General features: G+C 40.4%; 1 protein-coding gene across 32 annotated transcripts in view; it reads left to right on the top strand.

Moving 5' to 3' along the window:
• The window catches only part of NRXN1 (neurexin 1), a 1116221-nt gene that overhangs the window by 673953 nt on the left and 426201 nt on the right, over positions 1-16067 (top strand). For 2 of the 32 annotated variants that reach the window (XM_016944184.4, XM_024354146.3), the window contains exon 1: positions 9742-10065. The exons of 28 other annotated variants lie outside the window; for them this stretch is intronic. In XM_016944184.4, the coding sequence (XP_016799673.1) occupies positions 9813-10065 (253 nt within the window). In that variant the 5' untranslated portion in view covers positions 9742-9812. Of the gene's footprint in view, positions 1-9740; positions 10066-16067 lie in introns of those variants that run through there. 2 more of the 32 variants (XM_024354145.3, XM_003309010.6) reach the window with 2 other exon arrangements.

The raw sequence follows: 16067 nt of genomic DNA on the forward strand, positions 1-16067 counted from the left end.
ACCACACCATATGTCTAATGAAAGCTTCATTAGGAAGACATTAGTAGATTAATTCCACTTGCTGTGTGGTGTATTTTATTTAGAATGCAATAAGGTAAGTTCATTGCTTTGCAGGCATAATGTTTTCTACTGTACTTGAACGCAACCAGGAACAATTCCACAGAGGTCTGTGGATCTACTAACACCTGTCAAGATAAACACACAGTTCTCCGGGGGAATCATCTCAGCAATAGAACAGAGAAAATGTGAGGGAAAGTAATTCTTTTACAAAAGGAAAATAAGACAGTTTTAGAAAAGCAACATTGATTAATAATTTTTCAAAATGCCTCAGGTCATATATTTCTTATACAGGTATCAAAAAATTTCCTATCTTTTAAGAATAAATGTTTTGGAGCATATACTTCTTACTTTAAAATCAATATTCTAAGAGACTTGAACTATTGGAATAATTGTGCAATTTGAATTGAGCTACTAGAAGTTTTTCCAACTCTTATAGCTAGTCTTCCCTCATCCATCCCAGAAAAAAATATTAGATGATAAGTTTTGCTATAGTAATATTATTTGAATGGTTATAGTGAAAATGGTGACAGTATTTCCATTATAAAACCCTACAGTTAAGAATTTATAAGTTGGCTATAAATGTTTGTTCTGTAATTCAACTTGGCAGCAAGCATCTTAGCTTGGCGGTACTTTCTTTTTTTTTTATGAAGTATGGAAAAGAAAGACATCTGTTTATAACATGAGTAGGAAAATATGACAATGAATTCCATCATTCTTTATTACCAGCTTACTTAACATTCAAATTAAAATTAAGCCTAAACTTCTTATATATTTTAGATAATAAAAATAACTCACCAGTAAACCTATAAGAGTAAATTGAAGAGGATTTGTTTCATTTCTCTGTTGGCTTTGGTGATTTTAACCACTAAACATAGTGATAGACTTAACCAGTTGCTTTGATCATCATTTATTCTGCACAATAGTAATGTGAATACACTGTTACATATCCTCACTCTTTTTTTAGGTATTTGTAATATTCTACACTTGAGAAGGTAGCAAAAAAATGACAGAGTTCAGAAATTTTTCCAATGGAGAAATATATATTAACATTTGATAGAACAATTAATGCAATACTAAGAGACGAAGGAAGTAGAAAAGATAGTTTTACAGAGAGAATAGCATGGGATATGTCAAAGTAAAAACAACAACAACAAAAAGTGTGCAGTGTGTTTTATGGAAGAGTGAGAAATTCATGTGGCTGGAGCCTGGGGTGTTTGTGGGGAAAGTGGCAGAAGTTGAAATGGAGGTAAAACAAGAGGCATGGAGGCACGTTTTAAAGGGCTTAATATAACATGCTACAGAATTTTAATTTTACCTGGTAAAAAGGTCTGAATACTAGAATAGTCATACCAACTTATCTATAGTATTGACATCAGAATATCTCTGACAAAATGTGTAACGTAACATATATATATATAAATTTGTATATATAAATATTATATATGTGTATATATATGTATATATATATAATTTATATATCCTGAATTCCTGAATTGGGTGGGGATTAGATTATAGATCCCAGATAGAGACTCAATTTGAATCGCATGATTAAGTTCCTCTCAGTGCATTCAAATTGTAGTATATGCTCCACAACATATATTCACAAAGATATATCAAATTGGTTTATGCTCAGAGTCCTTGGACATTCAGGAAATTAAACATATGGTACATGATTTCTGGTTCCTGGTTTGAGTATCCGTGTTTACCAAAGAATTTGGAAATTATGCTTTAGTCTTAATATTACCCTAACTTGCCTTAGAGTTGTCCTTCCACTTCTAGTTGTTCTCAACAATCTCATGCTTCTTTCTGCAGTGGTAAACGTGTATGACAGACAGTGTCTTGGAATTCAGGCACACAGATCCCAGGTTGCCAGTTCATGGCATTGATCTTTTCTCTAGCTGATGCTGGTTGGACTGGAGGCCTAATATGCCCAGACCTGGAAGGGACTTTTTAATTTTTGTTCTTGTTTAGTTTAGTTTTGTTATGGTGACTATTTGGATGACCAGTATTAGGAATTATATGTAACAATATTTTCATAAATTCTGATTTATTTTCTCCCTACCATAAAACAAGGGGAAAAAACCCCATTTCCGAAAACAACAGCAAAAAGCTAGTGTGTGTGTGTATATATATATATATGCACTCTAGACGCTAAGGTAGTGTATATATAGATACACACACATATACTCTAGGCACTATTGTATTTTAAATGCTTTAAATTTGTCGACTCATTTAATCCTCACAACAACCCTACAATTAACCTTTTTTATAGATGGGAAAACTGAGCTTAAATAACCTGCCCAAGGCCACATAGCTAGCAAGTTAGTAGAAGCAAGAATTGAACCCTAGTGTAGTGTCTGAGTTCCTGCCCATAGCCACTGGTAAGGCAACAAATAAAAGAGCTCAAATACAAAAGATGAGAAGGAAAATAGAATATTTTTTTTCTAACTATAGTAAAGAGAATTTATAGTTACATGGTGTGAGATGAGAACAAATAGGTTTATATAATAGACATCTTGAAGTTTTTAAAGAATGCTTTAAAGAAGAGAACTGGGAACAGCACTATTATCTATGCTTAGGGAACACTGATCTGCCTGTAGTTATATTGGATCAACTAAAGGGAGGTGAGATCATTGGTAAGGAACTTAATGAGAAAGCTCCCCATGTGTTAGTTAATAAAACCTGAAATAAGGACCTTGGCATTCACCTGGACTAGCAGCTTCAGCATCACCTGGGAGCTTGTTAGAAATGCAAATTATCAGGGTCCTCCAAAGATTAAGGAAATCAAAAGCAAAGCAATCTGTGATTTAACAGCCCTTCTAGCCCCTCTAGTGTATCTCCTATGCACACTAAAGTTTGAGCAACACAGATTTAGAGAAACAGAGGCTATGGTAATAAATTAAGAAGTGGCTGAGCTTGACTATAGACTGAGTGGGAAGACTTTAGAATATGGCCAAATTAAAAACCACATCGCAGCTCATTATCTTTATGTCTTTGGCATAAAGTACCTATGAATAAAGAATAAATAAGCTAAACTAAGTACACATGAATAAAGAATAATAACATATTTATTATGTGTTTAATAGATTTTAGAAATGGTTCCAATTTCATTACATTTAGCGTTATAATCATTTTCCAGATGAGAAAACTGGGACAAGGGGCCCTTAAACTCAATGTCACATGAATAAAAACAATGAAGCTTGGATTCATACTCACAGTCAGGCACTCCAGTCTCATGTTGCCATGCTACATTATGAACACATTGAAACTGAAAGAGCACGAGCCTAGGAAGTGTTTATCACCAACAGAAATTGGTTGAAACAATTCTACAAACTATATAAGCTGACAGTGATTAAAAGATGGCATATTATTGGTTGGTGCTCCTGTGATGCCTGCAACACTTGAACTTGCAGTTATAGTGAAATCTCTATGACCCTGACTTGGTGCTTAAGCACCAAGTTGTATGCAAGCCACCAAACATGAAATTTTTATTAAATCGGATGAAAGACAAGATAGAGATTACAGAATATTTCAGAGCTAAACACAACCAATCTTGACTTGAATAAATCTAGTCACGTTTCCAAGTCAAACTACACATCTAGGCTTTAATTCAATTTGAGTGACTTGAGTACCGCATTGGCTCATCTTGATCCCCAGCACTCCCTCTGATTTGTTATATCATTGGGGAGGAGCTAGGTAATAGCTAAGTTGACTGAATTCACCAATCTATATCTATGACTGGACTATCGGTGGTTGGAGGTGAAAGTGTTCCTCAAGATAAATAAACACTTCATAAATAAACCTGACTTTTCTGTAACACAAGTTTATCATCTGAATAATAAAAAGATTGCAGTAAATCTCCAGAGATGCTTTTAGCCTGGCATTATTATTATTATTATTATCATCATCATCAATGCTCTTACTCTCATTTTCTGATCTTACTCTTAGGGACCTGCAATAATCCAGAGGGGTAACAGGATCAGGGGTTTAGCTTTACAGTTCTCCAGAACAAACCCTCTCCTGAGTCTGTCCCTTTTTACTGACTCTCAGTTCAAACTCAGAAAAGTAGGTAGATGGATATGTGGGGTCTGCTTGTCTTTACTTTATGGGGATACTGGTAGAAATGCAAAATGCAAGACTGACACTCTTCTCATTTTTAATTTTTAAAATATTAGTGCTGCCTGTGGGTTTTAATATACTTCCCCTCTGCTGATTTTAGTGTCTACTTTTCTATTTAAAAAGCTTAATACTGAGGTTTAAGGGTTTCCAATTAAGCTTAAGGAAAATATGAAAAGGATGAAAGTGTCTGCCTGACAACCATCCTGTTTTTTGAGACAAAAAGGTTGATTTTTGCAATATGAAGAAATAACTTGAAATGGCCTGTCCTTTCCCATTTCTCCAGAATCTCCCTCTTCCATTCACTCTCCTCTTCCATCTTTCTGTTTCTTTTGTGTTTTCCTCTCAGCTTTCAAATCCATGTCTCATTTCTTAACTGTTGTTCAACGTAGGCTCCCTGTATTCTTGTTCATGATAAATCATCAGGCGTGAGTGGGCTTAGGACAGCTTAGCACATACAGTCCTTAGGTTCTTTTAGGTAGATCTCAGTAGCCATGGTTGTTGGCGGCAACTGAGTGTGAACCCCGTTTCCAAGAGTTCACACAAGTACAGCTCATAATGAATTCAACACCAAGACCAACTTCTGCTACAGATGTAGACATTTATTAATGAGTAGGCACAAAATTTTATAGCCTATTCTAGAAGCTTGGTGAAGTTCCAGCTCTTCATTCTTTTAAGTACCTGAAAAAAATGTCTTCCAAAAATGGTTTTCCTGAAGCAAATATGACAGTATTTCAACGACAGCACCCACCTCACCATCTCTCAGAATTAAGTGACTAAGAACTGTTAGGGATCAACAATAGTACCTACCTCATATCATTTTGTAATGATTATATGAATTAATTCATTTAAATCACTCAGAGTAGTGTGCTAGAAATAAGTGTTAGTTTTTATTATTACTATTATTATGGAACCATTCATCATAATAAAGGGTGAAAAGCCTCTTAGAGTCACATACTCTGTTTATGTAGAAGTGAGGCGTGTTCAGGTAAAATTTAGTTAATTCACGCAGCTTGCCTATTAATAATTTCACAAAGGATTAACTTCCTCCTAACTTTCATTGGACCAATTAACAAGCCCTTAATTTCATCAGTGATAACTTATTTTCAACAGATATTATAACTAATGAGCACAGCCACATCATAATTAGAGATGATAGTAGCACAAGGCTTCTAGAAGCCACCTCTGTCTTCTGTAATTCTGACTGAGGTGTTGGGGCATAAATTCCTGATAAAGGCACTGACACTCTTGGGGTAAGAAACACTTACATTGCACTGTCTGTGCTGAATTTTTTTAGAATACATTACAGTTAGCCAAAAACCATGTTTCCTCCAACCAGTTCTTCAATCACCTGAGAATAGTTTGTGAGATTCTGCCTCAGTTTCCCTTAGATAACAAAATTGCAAGCACAAAGACTGACTAGCTGAAGAGAACAAAATTGCAAGCACAAAGACTGACTAGCTGAAGAGACACAAATTAATGGGTACACACAAGCTTTATTTGCTTCATCCAGATTACTCATGTTTTTGCCCACAATACTTTTTCTACACTATCTAGACAGAGAATTGCTCCTTGTTCCACAAAATTACAATCATTTATAACAAATATTGCTGTATCCGTATCACAGCATACACCCTAGAACCTCCTAAGTATTGCAAAGGTGCCCTAGACATCTGCCTGGAAGACTACAGCTACAATTTCTTCTTTTGAGGAAGCCATAAATATTTTCTCTTTAGCTCTTGAGACTCCTGTAAAACTAAGATTTCTGGCCCATCCTTTCTCTAACCCTGCCTTTATCTCCCAAGGCCCCAGACAATATCAGATAGGCAGGGGAGTGGGGGGAGGAGGGGAAGCATCTTCCTAATTGAATGCTCTTGGGAAGGTTATTCACAATCTTCTACGCTTATTCTATTTCTATGGCTTTTCCTTATACAAATCGCTCTCCAAAGTCCCAGCCCTATCCATTCCTAGCAATCAAGAGAATAACAAATACAGTTGATCCTTGTTATTTATTTGTAGCCCATGGCACTTTGATGATCCTTAGCAAACACGCAGAGAATGGCAAACGTTTGTGTTCCCAATGCACATGTTCCTGGCTGAAGTTGAACAAGACTATTGGCTTCCTTCTTGTTTCAGCTCTCACACTGTAAACAAGTGCGCTATTTTAGGTCTTTTTAGCACCACGTTTTTGTGTTTTACGTTGGTGACTTTGCTGTTTAAAATGGCCCTCAAGCATAATACTAAAGGGCTGTCTAATGTTCCTAAATGCAAGAAAGATGTGATGTGCCTTATGGAGAAAATACATATTAGATATGCTTCTTTTAGGCATGAATTAGAGTGCTGCTGGTCATGAGTTCAATGTTGATGAATCAACCTTATGTATTAAGGAAGATGTCATTATCATTCAGAAACACATAAAACAAGGCAATGGATTGATTCAGTGATGAAAATGTGATCAGAGGTTTGCAAGAACATAGCCCTGTATTTCCCCATAGGAGCAATGGTTCAGTTTTTGCTAATTCAATGTTCACAGGGACTTTATTTGCCACAGCTACTGTGAATAATGAGAACTGACTGTAAGTACTAAGAGACTAGATATGTTTCACATATGCTGGACACTAGAGGGAGTAGGAATGAAGACTTGACTCTTGTCCCCTTCAGGAATCTACCATTTATTTGGGGAGGGAAGGATAGATTAACACAATATATGGGGGTATTGGAGAACAATGCAATGTTCTACGTATCTTTTAGATGGAAGGCAACTGAATGTATTGTGCATGGTGATCAGCTTGAATATGTTAGACCTGTATGAGAGAAGAGACATAACGCCTTCATTGCAGGGAGCAGTTGACATATTTTAAAGAACACCAACATTAAATATTGCATGATATCCTTTCTACCCTGTGGGATTGTTAGGAAAGATAGAAACATGACTATTTTATAAAGGAAGCCACAGTGCCTCAGGGAAAGACTCAGTAACTAATGTGATGTAACCAGTAAATGGTGCCATCAAAAATGCAGTACGGATTTCCTAACTCCTAATCCAGTGCTCTTTCCATGCTAACACTATGAAATGTCAAATTCAGAATATGGACCTGCAGTCCTGAAAACATACTGTGTGGATGATTTTCCTTTTCTTTTTGAAGCTCTACTTGATATTTTTAAAACGAATAATCACGACTCTTGTTAGTGAATTAAAATACATATGTTGCAAAATAACAAAATGAGTAAGAAATGACTGGGGGCAAGGGCAGAAACAGTTCACAGTGGAAAACGATAGATTTTGCATCTGCTGGCCTTCGAGCAGCTGTGGAAGGTTGGGAGACACGGCATATTTAAATAGATAAAAGCATCGTGTTTAGCAAGGCTGAACTGTTTCAATCAATATACTACTGAAGAATTATCTTTTAGTATCATAAAATAAACTTTTGACAGGAATGTGACATGTGTGATTGCTACAGGTGTGATTTGGGGGCCACTGGACACTATTTATATAGTGGGCATCAGAGTCCCATGGTTGAATCTTTGGACTAGGAAGCAATATACAAGTCTAAATGGCCACTTGGGTTAGTAGCTGATTTGAATCAAATCTTCCCAGAATTACATTTTTTAAAAAATACTGGACTTTATATTTGTTGATAACAATTATGTAGATGGTGAGAAGCTAGTGAGAAGTCATTCCTGTTCAGTGTTGCTTTCTTTTGGCTTTAAATAGAAATAAAGACAAAAAAAAAAAAAAGCCCAGCCACTGGACATGTCATAGTTTTTTATCATCTTTTGGAAATCAGGGAAATGTTTAAATCATAGTCCCAAGTCTTAATCACCAGCATCCAGCGCCTGTGGTCCTCCTAGCCAAGTTCACTTGCATTGCTAGATTTCTACTCTTAAATTTATGCTGGCTTTGCTGGTCTTTCATCTAGGACACACAGCTTTCAGTTAAAGATGCTGTATTTCATCAAAAGCATATAAATGTCCTATTTCCCTTGGGGACACTAGATTTAGGAATTTTCATTTCCTGATGCTATTTTCTTTATAAGACAGGATGAGAGAAAGGAGGAGTTCCACTGTTAGCAAAGATCATCACAGCGGGGCTTCTATAGAGATCTTGGAAGATCTTAAATATTCCTAAAATATTGACTGAAATACAAGCAATTTTATTCATGCCATTTCTTTCTTTTCTGCTTTCTTCCTGTTTCTCTCCTGACCCTTCTCTTCCTTTCTTCCCATTCTTCCACTTTCTGCCTCTTCTGCAGCTGCCAAATTAATGCATCCTTTTCCCTCCTTGTGAGTTTTGGTCCCCTGAACTTCCACTGCCTTCTATGAGATATAATATGGTAGTGGGAAGAAGAATCCTTGTTATGAGTAACATATGTGATTAACAGATCATCGCGACTGATGCTTGAGTACAAGGTATCAAGCCATATTTAGCAGATTGGGTTTAAACACCTGGTAGAACAAGTTTGGTCCAATAAAAAGACCCGAATTCTCTCCCTTTTAAGATCTCTAAAGACACTGGTTACATCTAAACCATTGGGTAGGGGAAGGGTGCCATTTGCCATTATAGTTCAGATGGAGGGATCACCTGGTGGAGGGAGAGTTGCTTTTTAGGTGTTCCCGTTTCGCCTTACACGTGTCCCTTTGATGCGTGGAGAATGCAAGGGAGAGGCAAAGCAGGGCGATTTTCGTGGGAAGCTAGACCAGCCTCCCTCGTTACATAGGCTCGTCCTCTGCATTGCATCCGAGCTTCAGTGATTTGCTGTTTGGAGACTGCAGATTTGCATAGAGCCCCTTGCTTCACCAGCGTGTGTGGTTTTTCTTTTCTTTCTTTCTTTTTTTCTTTTTCTTTTTCTTTTTCTGTTTCTTTCCCTTACTCCTTCGTCCGCATCTTCTTCTCAGCTGCCTTTCCCCCGTTCGATTCCCACTTCCTTCAGAAGGGCGCACTCTTCCCTCTGAACCCCTCGCCGGGCGTAAGTGTCAGGAGGCGGCGGACGCGGAGATTGCCTCGGGAGCAGGCGATGCGCGCCGCTGCTCCGCGCGCTGCCCGGGGGAGGCTGGCGCTAGCGGGCGAGCCGGCCGGGGCTGAATGGAGGGAAGGGGCGCCTGGATTCCATGGGGTCTGCTTCTGTCTTGAAAGGAGGTTGGGCCGGCGAAGTGGCCTCCCTAGTCCCCGCACACAAAGCTAAATGGATTTACCTAGTGGATTCGCGGTGGATGGCTGTCTTGTAGAAGTGAGGACCCTCCAGGAGGAGCTTTAAACAATTTCTCGGCCCCCCCACCCGCCGGCACGCACTCTCGCCCGAAACTCTTTGGGAGTATCTCTCGAGAACCTGGAGCCCTGGAAATCTGGGAGCAGCCACCCGCTCCGCGCTTGCTGTTCCCGGGGCTGCCTTTCCGGACAAGCCCCTCTCCAGCTGCATTCGCCTCGGCTATGTTTCGGATTGTTTGGGGTGCTAGGCACGGCGGACTCCAGGACCCCGAGAAGACTGTCCGAAGGAGGGAGAGGATGGGTGCCCTGGCGCGGTGAGGCGGCCGGCCCCTCAGCCCACTCCGCGCCGCCCGCTCCCCTGCGCCCTCTCCTCTCCCCGCGCCCCAAACTTTGCCTCCCGCGGCGGCAGCCCCTCAGCGGGCGCCCCGCCATGTACCAGAGGATGCTCCGGTGCGGTGCCGAGCTGGGCTCGCCCGGGGGCGGCGGCGGCGGCGGCGGCGGCGCAGGGGGGCGCCTGGCCCTGCTTTGGATAGTCCCGCTCACCCTCAGCGGCCTCCTAGGAGTGGCGTGGGGGGCGTCCAGTTTGGGAGCGCACCACATCCACCATTTCCATGGCAGCAGCAAGCATCATTCAGTGCCTATTGCAATCTACAGGTCACCGGCATCCTTGCGAGGCGGACACGGTGGGTCTGCGATGCCAAGTTCTCGCGGGTTATCCCCTCGCTCCCCTCTTTCTACCCTGCACTCGCTCCTGGGCTCCTAAGGCTCAGAGAAATGGGAGCTCGACAAAAGGGAGGTGCATTTGGGTGTGCTTGGTGCGAGCCACTTATCTCTTTGAAGACAATAGAAAGGGGATGGGGGAAGGCGTCGCGGGTGTTGGTGGTGAGGGGTGGGAGGGGCGTTCCTTGTCGAGGTACTGGGAGAGAGATGTGGACACCTACTAAAGGACCAGCCCTGGTCGCGCGGCTGGGCCCCGCGGGAAGGGGGCGTCAGTTGCCAGAAGGTCACTCAGTGGCCGGATGGGGCGCCGCGCTCAGCTAAGGGACCTGAGCACCAGAGAGAAGAGGGCTCTGCAGAACCTTTTGTCTGTGCTGTATATGCTGCCCCACCTCCTGCCCATCTTCCCTGGCCCCGGGGGGCGGGGAGGGAGAGATTCCAGCCCGCACATTCCTCCAAAGTGCGCCCAGACTGCAGTGACAGCGAAGCAGTCCTGGGACTCACTCAACAGGAGGCCAATTACTTTTGCCCCCACGCCTTCCCTTAATTGGAAAAGCTAGGAGGGCAACCGAGTCACCCCATCTAATGCGGGCCAGCCCTTCGCAGGCATGGAGGGGACCTCTGGACACCATTCCCCTTCCATCCACTCTGCACATAAATATATGTCTTTTTCTTGGTAATTAGGCTGAGTTCTTTTCTAAATGGAACAGAGAGAGGCTTGACTACACATACCCATCTCCCGGAGGATCATGTGTGAAGGCTGTTGGAACGAGGGAGGTCTTACTTCCTCCTTCAGTGATTAATGCTTTCCGGGAAGGGCAAGTCAGTCAATGCTGGCTGGGCTAAGCCCGGAGGTCTGCCTGGAGAAGAAGTTAGAGCTAAGGGAAACTATTCTCCTAATGCCCTGTCCCTTTGAAAACAGCAGAGTGTAGAGAAAAGCCTTGGTTGGCAGCTTTCTCCTCCAGAGTGACCAGCACTGTGAGGCCAGATTCCTCTAATTTTCAGATAAATATCTATTCCAGATTCCCCGAAGTGCCAAAAATTAAAACATCAATCTGTTTTTGTGAGTCGTTCCCCACTCCCAATTTTTATTCTCCCCCGGTGTAAAATGCACTTGTTTAGAAAGCAGAGTGAAAGTTGTGGGCACTTTTTTTATATCCATTTTCCACCTCTTTCTTGCAGGACCCGTCACCTTTCAGACTTGTTTCAGCTCAGAATCCTTTGCCCCACTCCTTATGAGTTTGCTCTGCCCTGAGCAGCTGCTGGTGCTACCAGGATGGCCCTTCATTCCATGGATACAGGGTGGGGTGGGGGCTTCCCACCTGGGGACAATTCTGGTTAGATATGAAAAACTATAGCATAATCTAACTGAAGAGAGACCAAGTCCCCTAGCAAGCCCTCTTTGGGAGCACGATAGAAAAAACACATCCCTGTGGGTTCTAGGAATTTGTTCCTTTCTCCTTCTCCTAGTTCTCTCCCAGAAATTCTCTCCAGTTAAGAGTGTCTAGTATGGAGACGAGAGTGATGTCCCAAGCTAGGGATTATTTTTATAAGTAACAGAGATTAGATCTCTCTGAAAGAATAAGGAGTTTCTGGTGATCTCACCACAAGCCCACAGTATTCTAGGAGCTTGTTGTTCCCTTTACCTGGGTGCAGTTCTCAACCACTGCCCTGCCTTTGTGCAGAATTGTGTGAGTCCTGAGGGACGGAGGCAAGCCAGGGTGCAGGAAGGGCAGAGGGTGGGTAGGTGGGTGTGGTGAGGCAGATGGGTGTATGGAGCAGGTGGAACACCTAATTGTGCCAGTGGGAAGCACTTGGCTAATAATCTCATATGCAACTTCTCCTTTTCTGTGTCTTGGCCTCTCTTCAGAGGGATAAGGCTGCTGGGGACGTGGGAGAGGAGAAGACCAAGGGGCCCTGCCGCAGAGTGGGGCACTCCTTTTTCCTCTCCACTGCAAGCTTCTGCCCCAGTCAGGCGCCGTCTGCTGGCCTTTACAAACATGTCTTTCCCTCCAGAATACAGTGATTGTCTGCATGTGAATGAAAAATCAGATGTGCCTGTCATCGAAAAAGAGAAAGAATAGGATAGTAGAGAAAATTGTTGTGTATATAGTGGTTGGTATTATTCTTTTGGGTCAAAGAACTTTCTGTTTCCTTCGAAGGTTCTGTTGTATGGTCGTGTTTGTGTATTTTTGGATTTCTGCCCACTCTCCTTCATGCTTACTCTTTTGGAAGAGGATGCTCCTCTTCTGATTCTTTGTTTTTTTCAATCAGAGGCGCAAACTTACATGTCAGTAACCAACCCCTGCCAAATAAAAGCCAGGTGTGAATTTCTCATACTTCATCCTTTCCCTCTTTTGAAAATAATATTAACTTTATAGAGAACAATCAAGGAACATTCGGATAAAAAATAAGCCTCTCAGGGTGGGGGATGGAGAAATGGGGTGAGGTGTGAGTGCAGAGGGACTGAGAACACGGCAGGCAGGGTGATGGCTTAAAGAGAAACCTAATAAGAAAGAGGTGATGTTGAATTTGTTGGGTCAATAGCTCTCTGAATATTTCGCTAATTGTTGGGACAAAGGACCCACAAGTAAAGAACCCTTGAGCCTAATAGATGAGGGTGAAGGGAAAGCACAAAGGTAAATGACAATATGATAAATTCATAGCTGAAAGTCAAGACAAGTGAAAATGAGGTTTAGTTCAAAATCTGAGACTATTGCAAATTTATTTGGCTAGATGAACAAATGAAGTAGGCTGTTTGGTTGTATTAGAATTTCTGTGAATCATAAGACATTTTCTTTCATAATAGAGAATGCATGTATATGCTTGAATGTGTAAAATAAAAATTCATTTATGGTATAGTTTAAGGAATAAAATTGAGTCCCCTATGTTTTGAAAGCTGCTGGGCTGACTATCCAGGTTCATTCTTCTTCATTTTCTCATCTTGCCATGCTTCATTTGCACTATTATGAGGTGTCACTTACAAGGTTTGCAGGGCGCAGAGAGCGCTCATGGCTACCCGAGTATCTTTGTGCAAGCTGACCCAGTTGCAGAGATTATGATGAGGATTTTTTTTAAGTGCCTGTGAGAAGCAGGTTTTGAGAACACTGCAGGGTCCTTTTATATTTTGCATTTGCTCAAAAACATAAATGGTGAAACTACCTCCATAGAAAAATTGTGTTTTTTTTTCTAGTTAAATAGAGGGAGAACTGTGTGACTGTAAATGACAAAAAGCAAGCCTGCTTGTAATTAAGAATGCTACTTAACGCCAACAAGAGTCCAGAATAGACCAGTGTGCTCAGCCAGTACTGCTTATGTGATGTGCCATATGTGGGGAGCATGGAATGATGTCAGTGAAATGCTTAGGTTCCCATCTCAGCTCCCAGCTTTCCTAAGCGCCTCTGCATACTTTAGAAAATTAGCTTAGAGTCTCTCAATAATTTCAGGAGATAAAGGAAGGAGAAAGCCACCAGTGCCATCCTTTCTCCTCCCACAAATATGAGCTCTGGAAATTATATTGCCATGATTAGCTTACACTATTAAAGGGCAAAAGGGCTTTCCCAGAAGGAAGTGTTAACAGATTTTAAAAGTGTGGTTTGTAATTGAAGTTGCTTAATGGTGTTATATAAGGATAATAATTATATCTTGAATTTATAATGTTTCTGTTTCTGAGACACTTTCAGCACACATACCAAACTTCTAAGAGGATGGGTAGGTTTCAGAGTGAGTTTGAATGTGATTTTCCTGCAGGGATACTGAGGCATACCATAAATGGGCCAAAAGACGGAGCCAGATGTCTGATCAGAGTCAAAGAGGAATTAGAATCAAGGCCTATGGTCCATAGCCCAGAGCAATTCTATGAGCTCAGAGGTTTTTAAACTCAAACTAAGAGGGTCCTCTATGCCGTTTAATGGTTGATCTCTTAAGAAATAATTACAAGATACATGGTCCAGCGTTTTGCTTCAAGCATGTTTTAACAATAATGCACACTGTTAGAAAGCTGTTGGTACCTCACTGGAGTCCTGCAGATTACTTCATTGATTCTGCTGAGGAGGTTTTTGTTTCTCTGTTTTTCCAGGAGGCAGGAGGTTAATGTTTCATAGAGTAATCCCTTTACTCTTTTGTGTGGCAACCAAGAGAGCTAGCAAAACCTTTGACAATATTCTCTACATTGGGGAAATATTTAGCTTTAATGTTTAATATTAATTAGCTGGTAATGAATTCATATGTGTGACCCAGAATGTTTTTGGCTATGACTGTTCTGCTGAAACAGACATGGGTGTTCCACACCTTTTCCTTACTTTGGATTCTTGGACAAAATGTTATATCACTTAAATGCTGTTTTCAACAAGATGGCCAGCTACTATTTTTGGAAGAATCTTTGAATCAATGATGATCCAAGTAACCCTGGCACTTTAGAATAATTTTTTGGTTGCCCAAAACTTTAATAGATTTATTTCTTAGATTGTTCATTCATGCATTCATTTATTCACTAAATATATCATAAATTCCTACTATGAGCATGTGTTTTATTTGTGTACCAGGTACCATGGAGGACCAGAGAATAATAAGGATGAGGGTAGAGTTGAGGTTGGAGGAGGCAAGATATCGGAGGCAGAACCATCAAGAAGTTTACAACTTAGTTCTAAAAATCCAAGCTATTGTTGGAAAGAGTTACTCCTTAAAGAGGCAAATTCAATTTTTTCCTTAAAAATACATAGTTTCCAAGCATAAATGCAAAAAACATAAAGTTTATGTATATGTAGCAATCATCTGGGACTCACCATGAAATGATCTGATAAAAACATCAAAATAGTAAATTTTATCTACACCACTTTTTATTGCCCTTCATTATTAATGTTCTAGAAAGAGCTCTTTATACAGTTGTTTTCCACCAAGTTGCTGCATATATGTTTTCTAACAAAACATAACAATTTCTACTTTTCTAACAGATATAAGTCTTGTTTTGTAAATGTAGTTAAGATAGGAATTCAGTGATTTAAATTTACACTAATAATGAATAATTAATGCAGACTGGTCTGACTAAATACTTCTCAGAAACATATCTGTGTAAAAATTTGGCCATTGCCATTTACTAGCACTGTGTAAATGTACGAAGCTGCTTATCTTTACTAAGAATGTTTTCTCCATTTATAAAATGAAAATACAATAAGTGAAGAATAAATGAGACCATGAATTTGAAAAGTGCCCAGACTATAGTAGGTTCCCAATGATTTTTTTTTTTTTTTTTTTTTAAGAAATACTTAAAAGAGACTTTAGAGCACATGTAGGGGAAATCTAGACCTTAAAATCAGAAGACCTGAGTTCCTGTCCCAGTTCAGCCAGTTATTAACTCAGTGACTTATGGAATTCAGTTACCACTTTGAACATCATTTCTTTCAGTTCTAAAGTTTTAGGAGTATATTCCTTTCATTTTACAGATGTGATAACAGAGATCTAAATAATTTAAGTGAACTACACTCATAGGGTCACAGCAAATCAGCAGCAGAGATGGAGGCAGGACCCATATCTTCTAACTCATCTTCCTCCTCCTATGGAATTCTTCCATAAAGCCTGTACTCCAATAGAAGGGAAAGCCTGCACTAATTCATCTACACTCTCACCTGTATACTGTATGACCAAAAGCAGTCCTTTTTAGACAATTAACTGGGATTAGAGGCTTGGTCTTTGAGAAGAGAATAGAGCAACCAAACTTGGTTCATACAGAGAAAACCAGCTTTCCTTTACTGTTGACCATCACCACAGTCAGCCCTCGATGACTCATTTATGCTACAGTGTGTGCCTCTTTTAAAGAAAAAAAACACAATTTATGTTTTGAGATCTTAACAATCTCAATAATAATGAGCATGACTTTTTATACTGTTTTGTCATTCATGTTCTTGTTTTGTTTTTCTCTGTTTCTCTCTCTCTTTTTTTTTATTTGGACTAGCAGACCTCTAAGATCATT

This window comes from Pan troglodytes, chromosome 12 (assembly GCF_028858775.2).
Source record: "Pan troglodytes isolate AG18354 chromosome 12, NHGRI_mPanTro3-v2.0_pri, whole genome shotgun sequence".
Classification (NCBI taxonomy): domain Eukaryota; kingdom Metazoa; phylum Chordata; class Mammalia; order Primates; family Hominidae; genus Pan; species Pan troglodytes.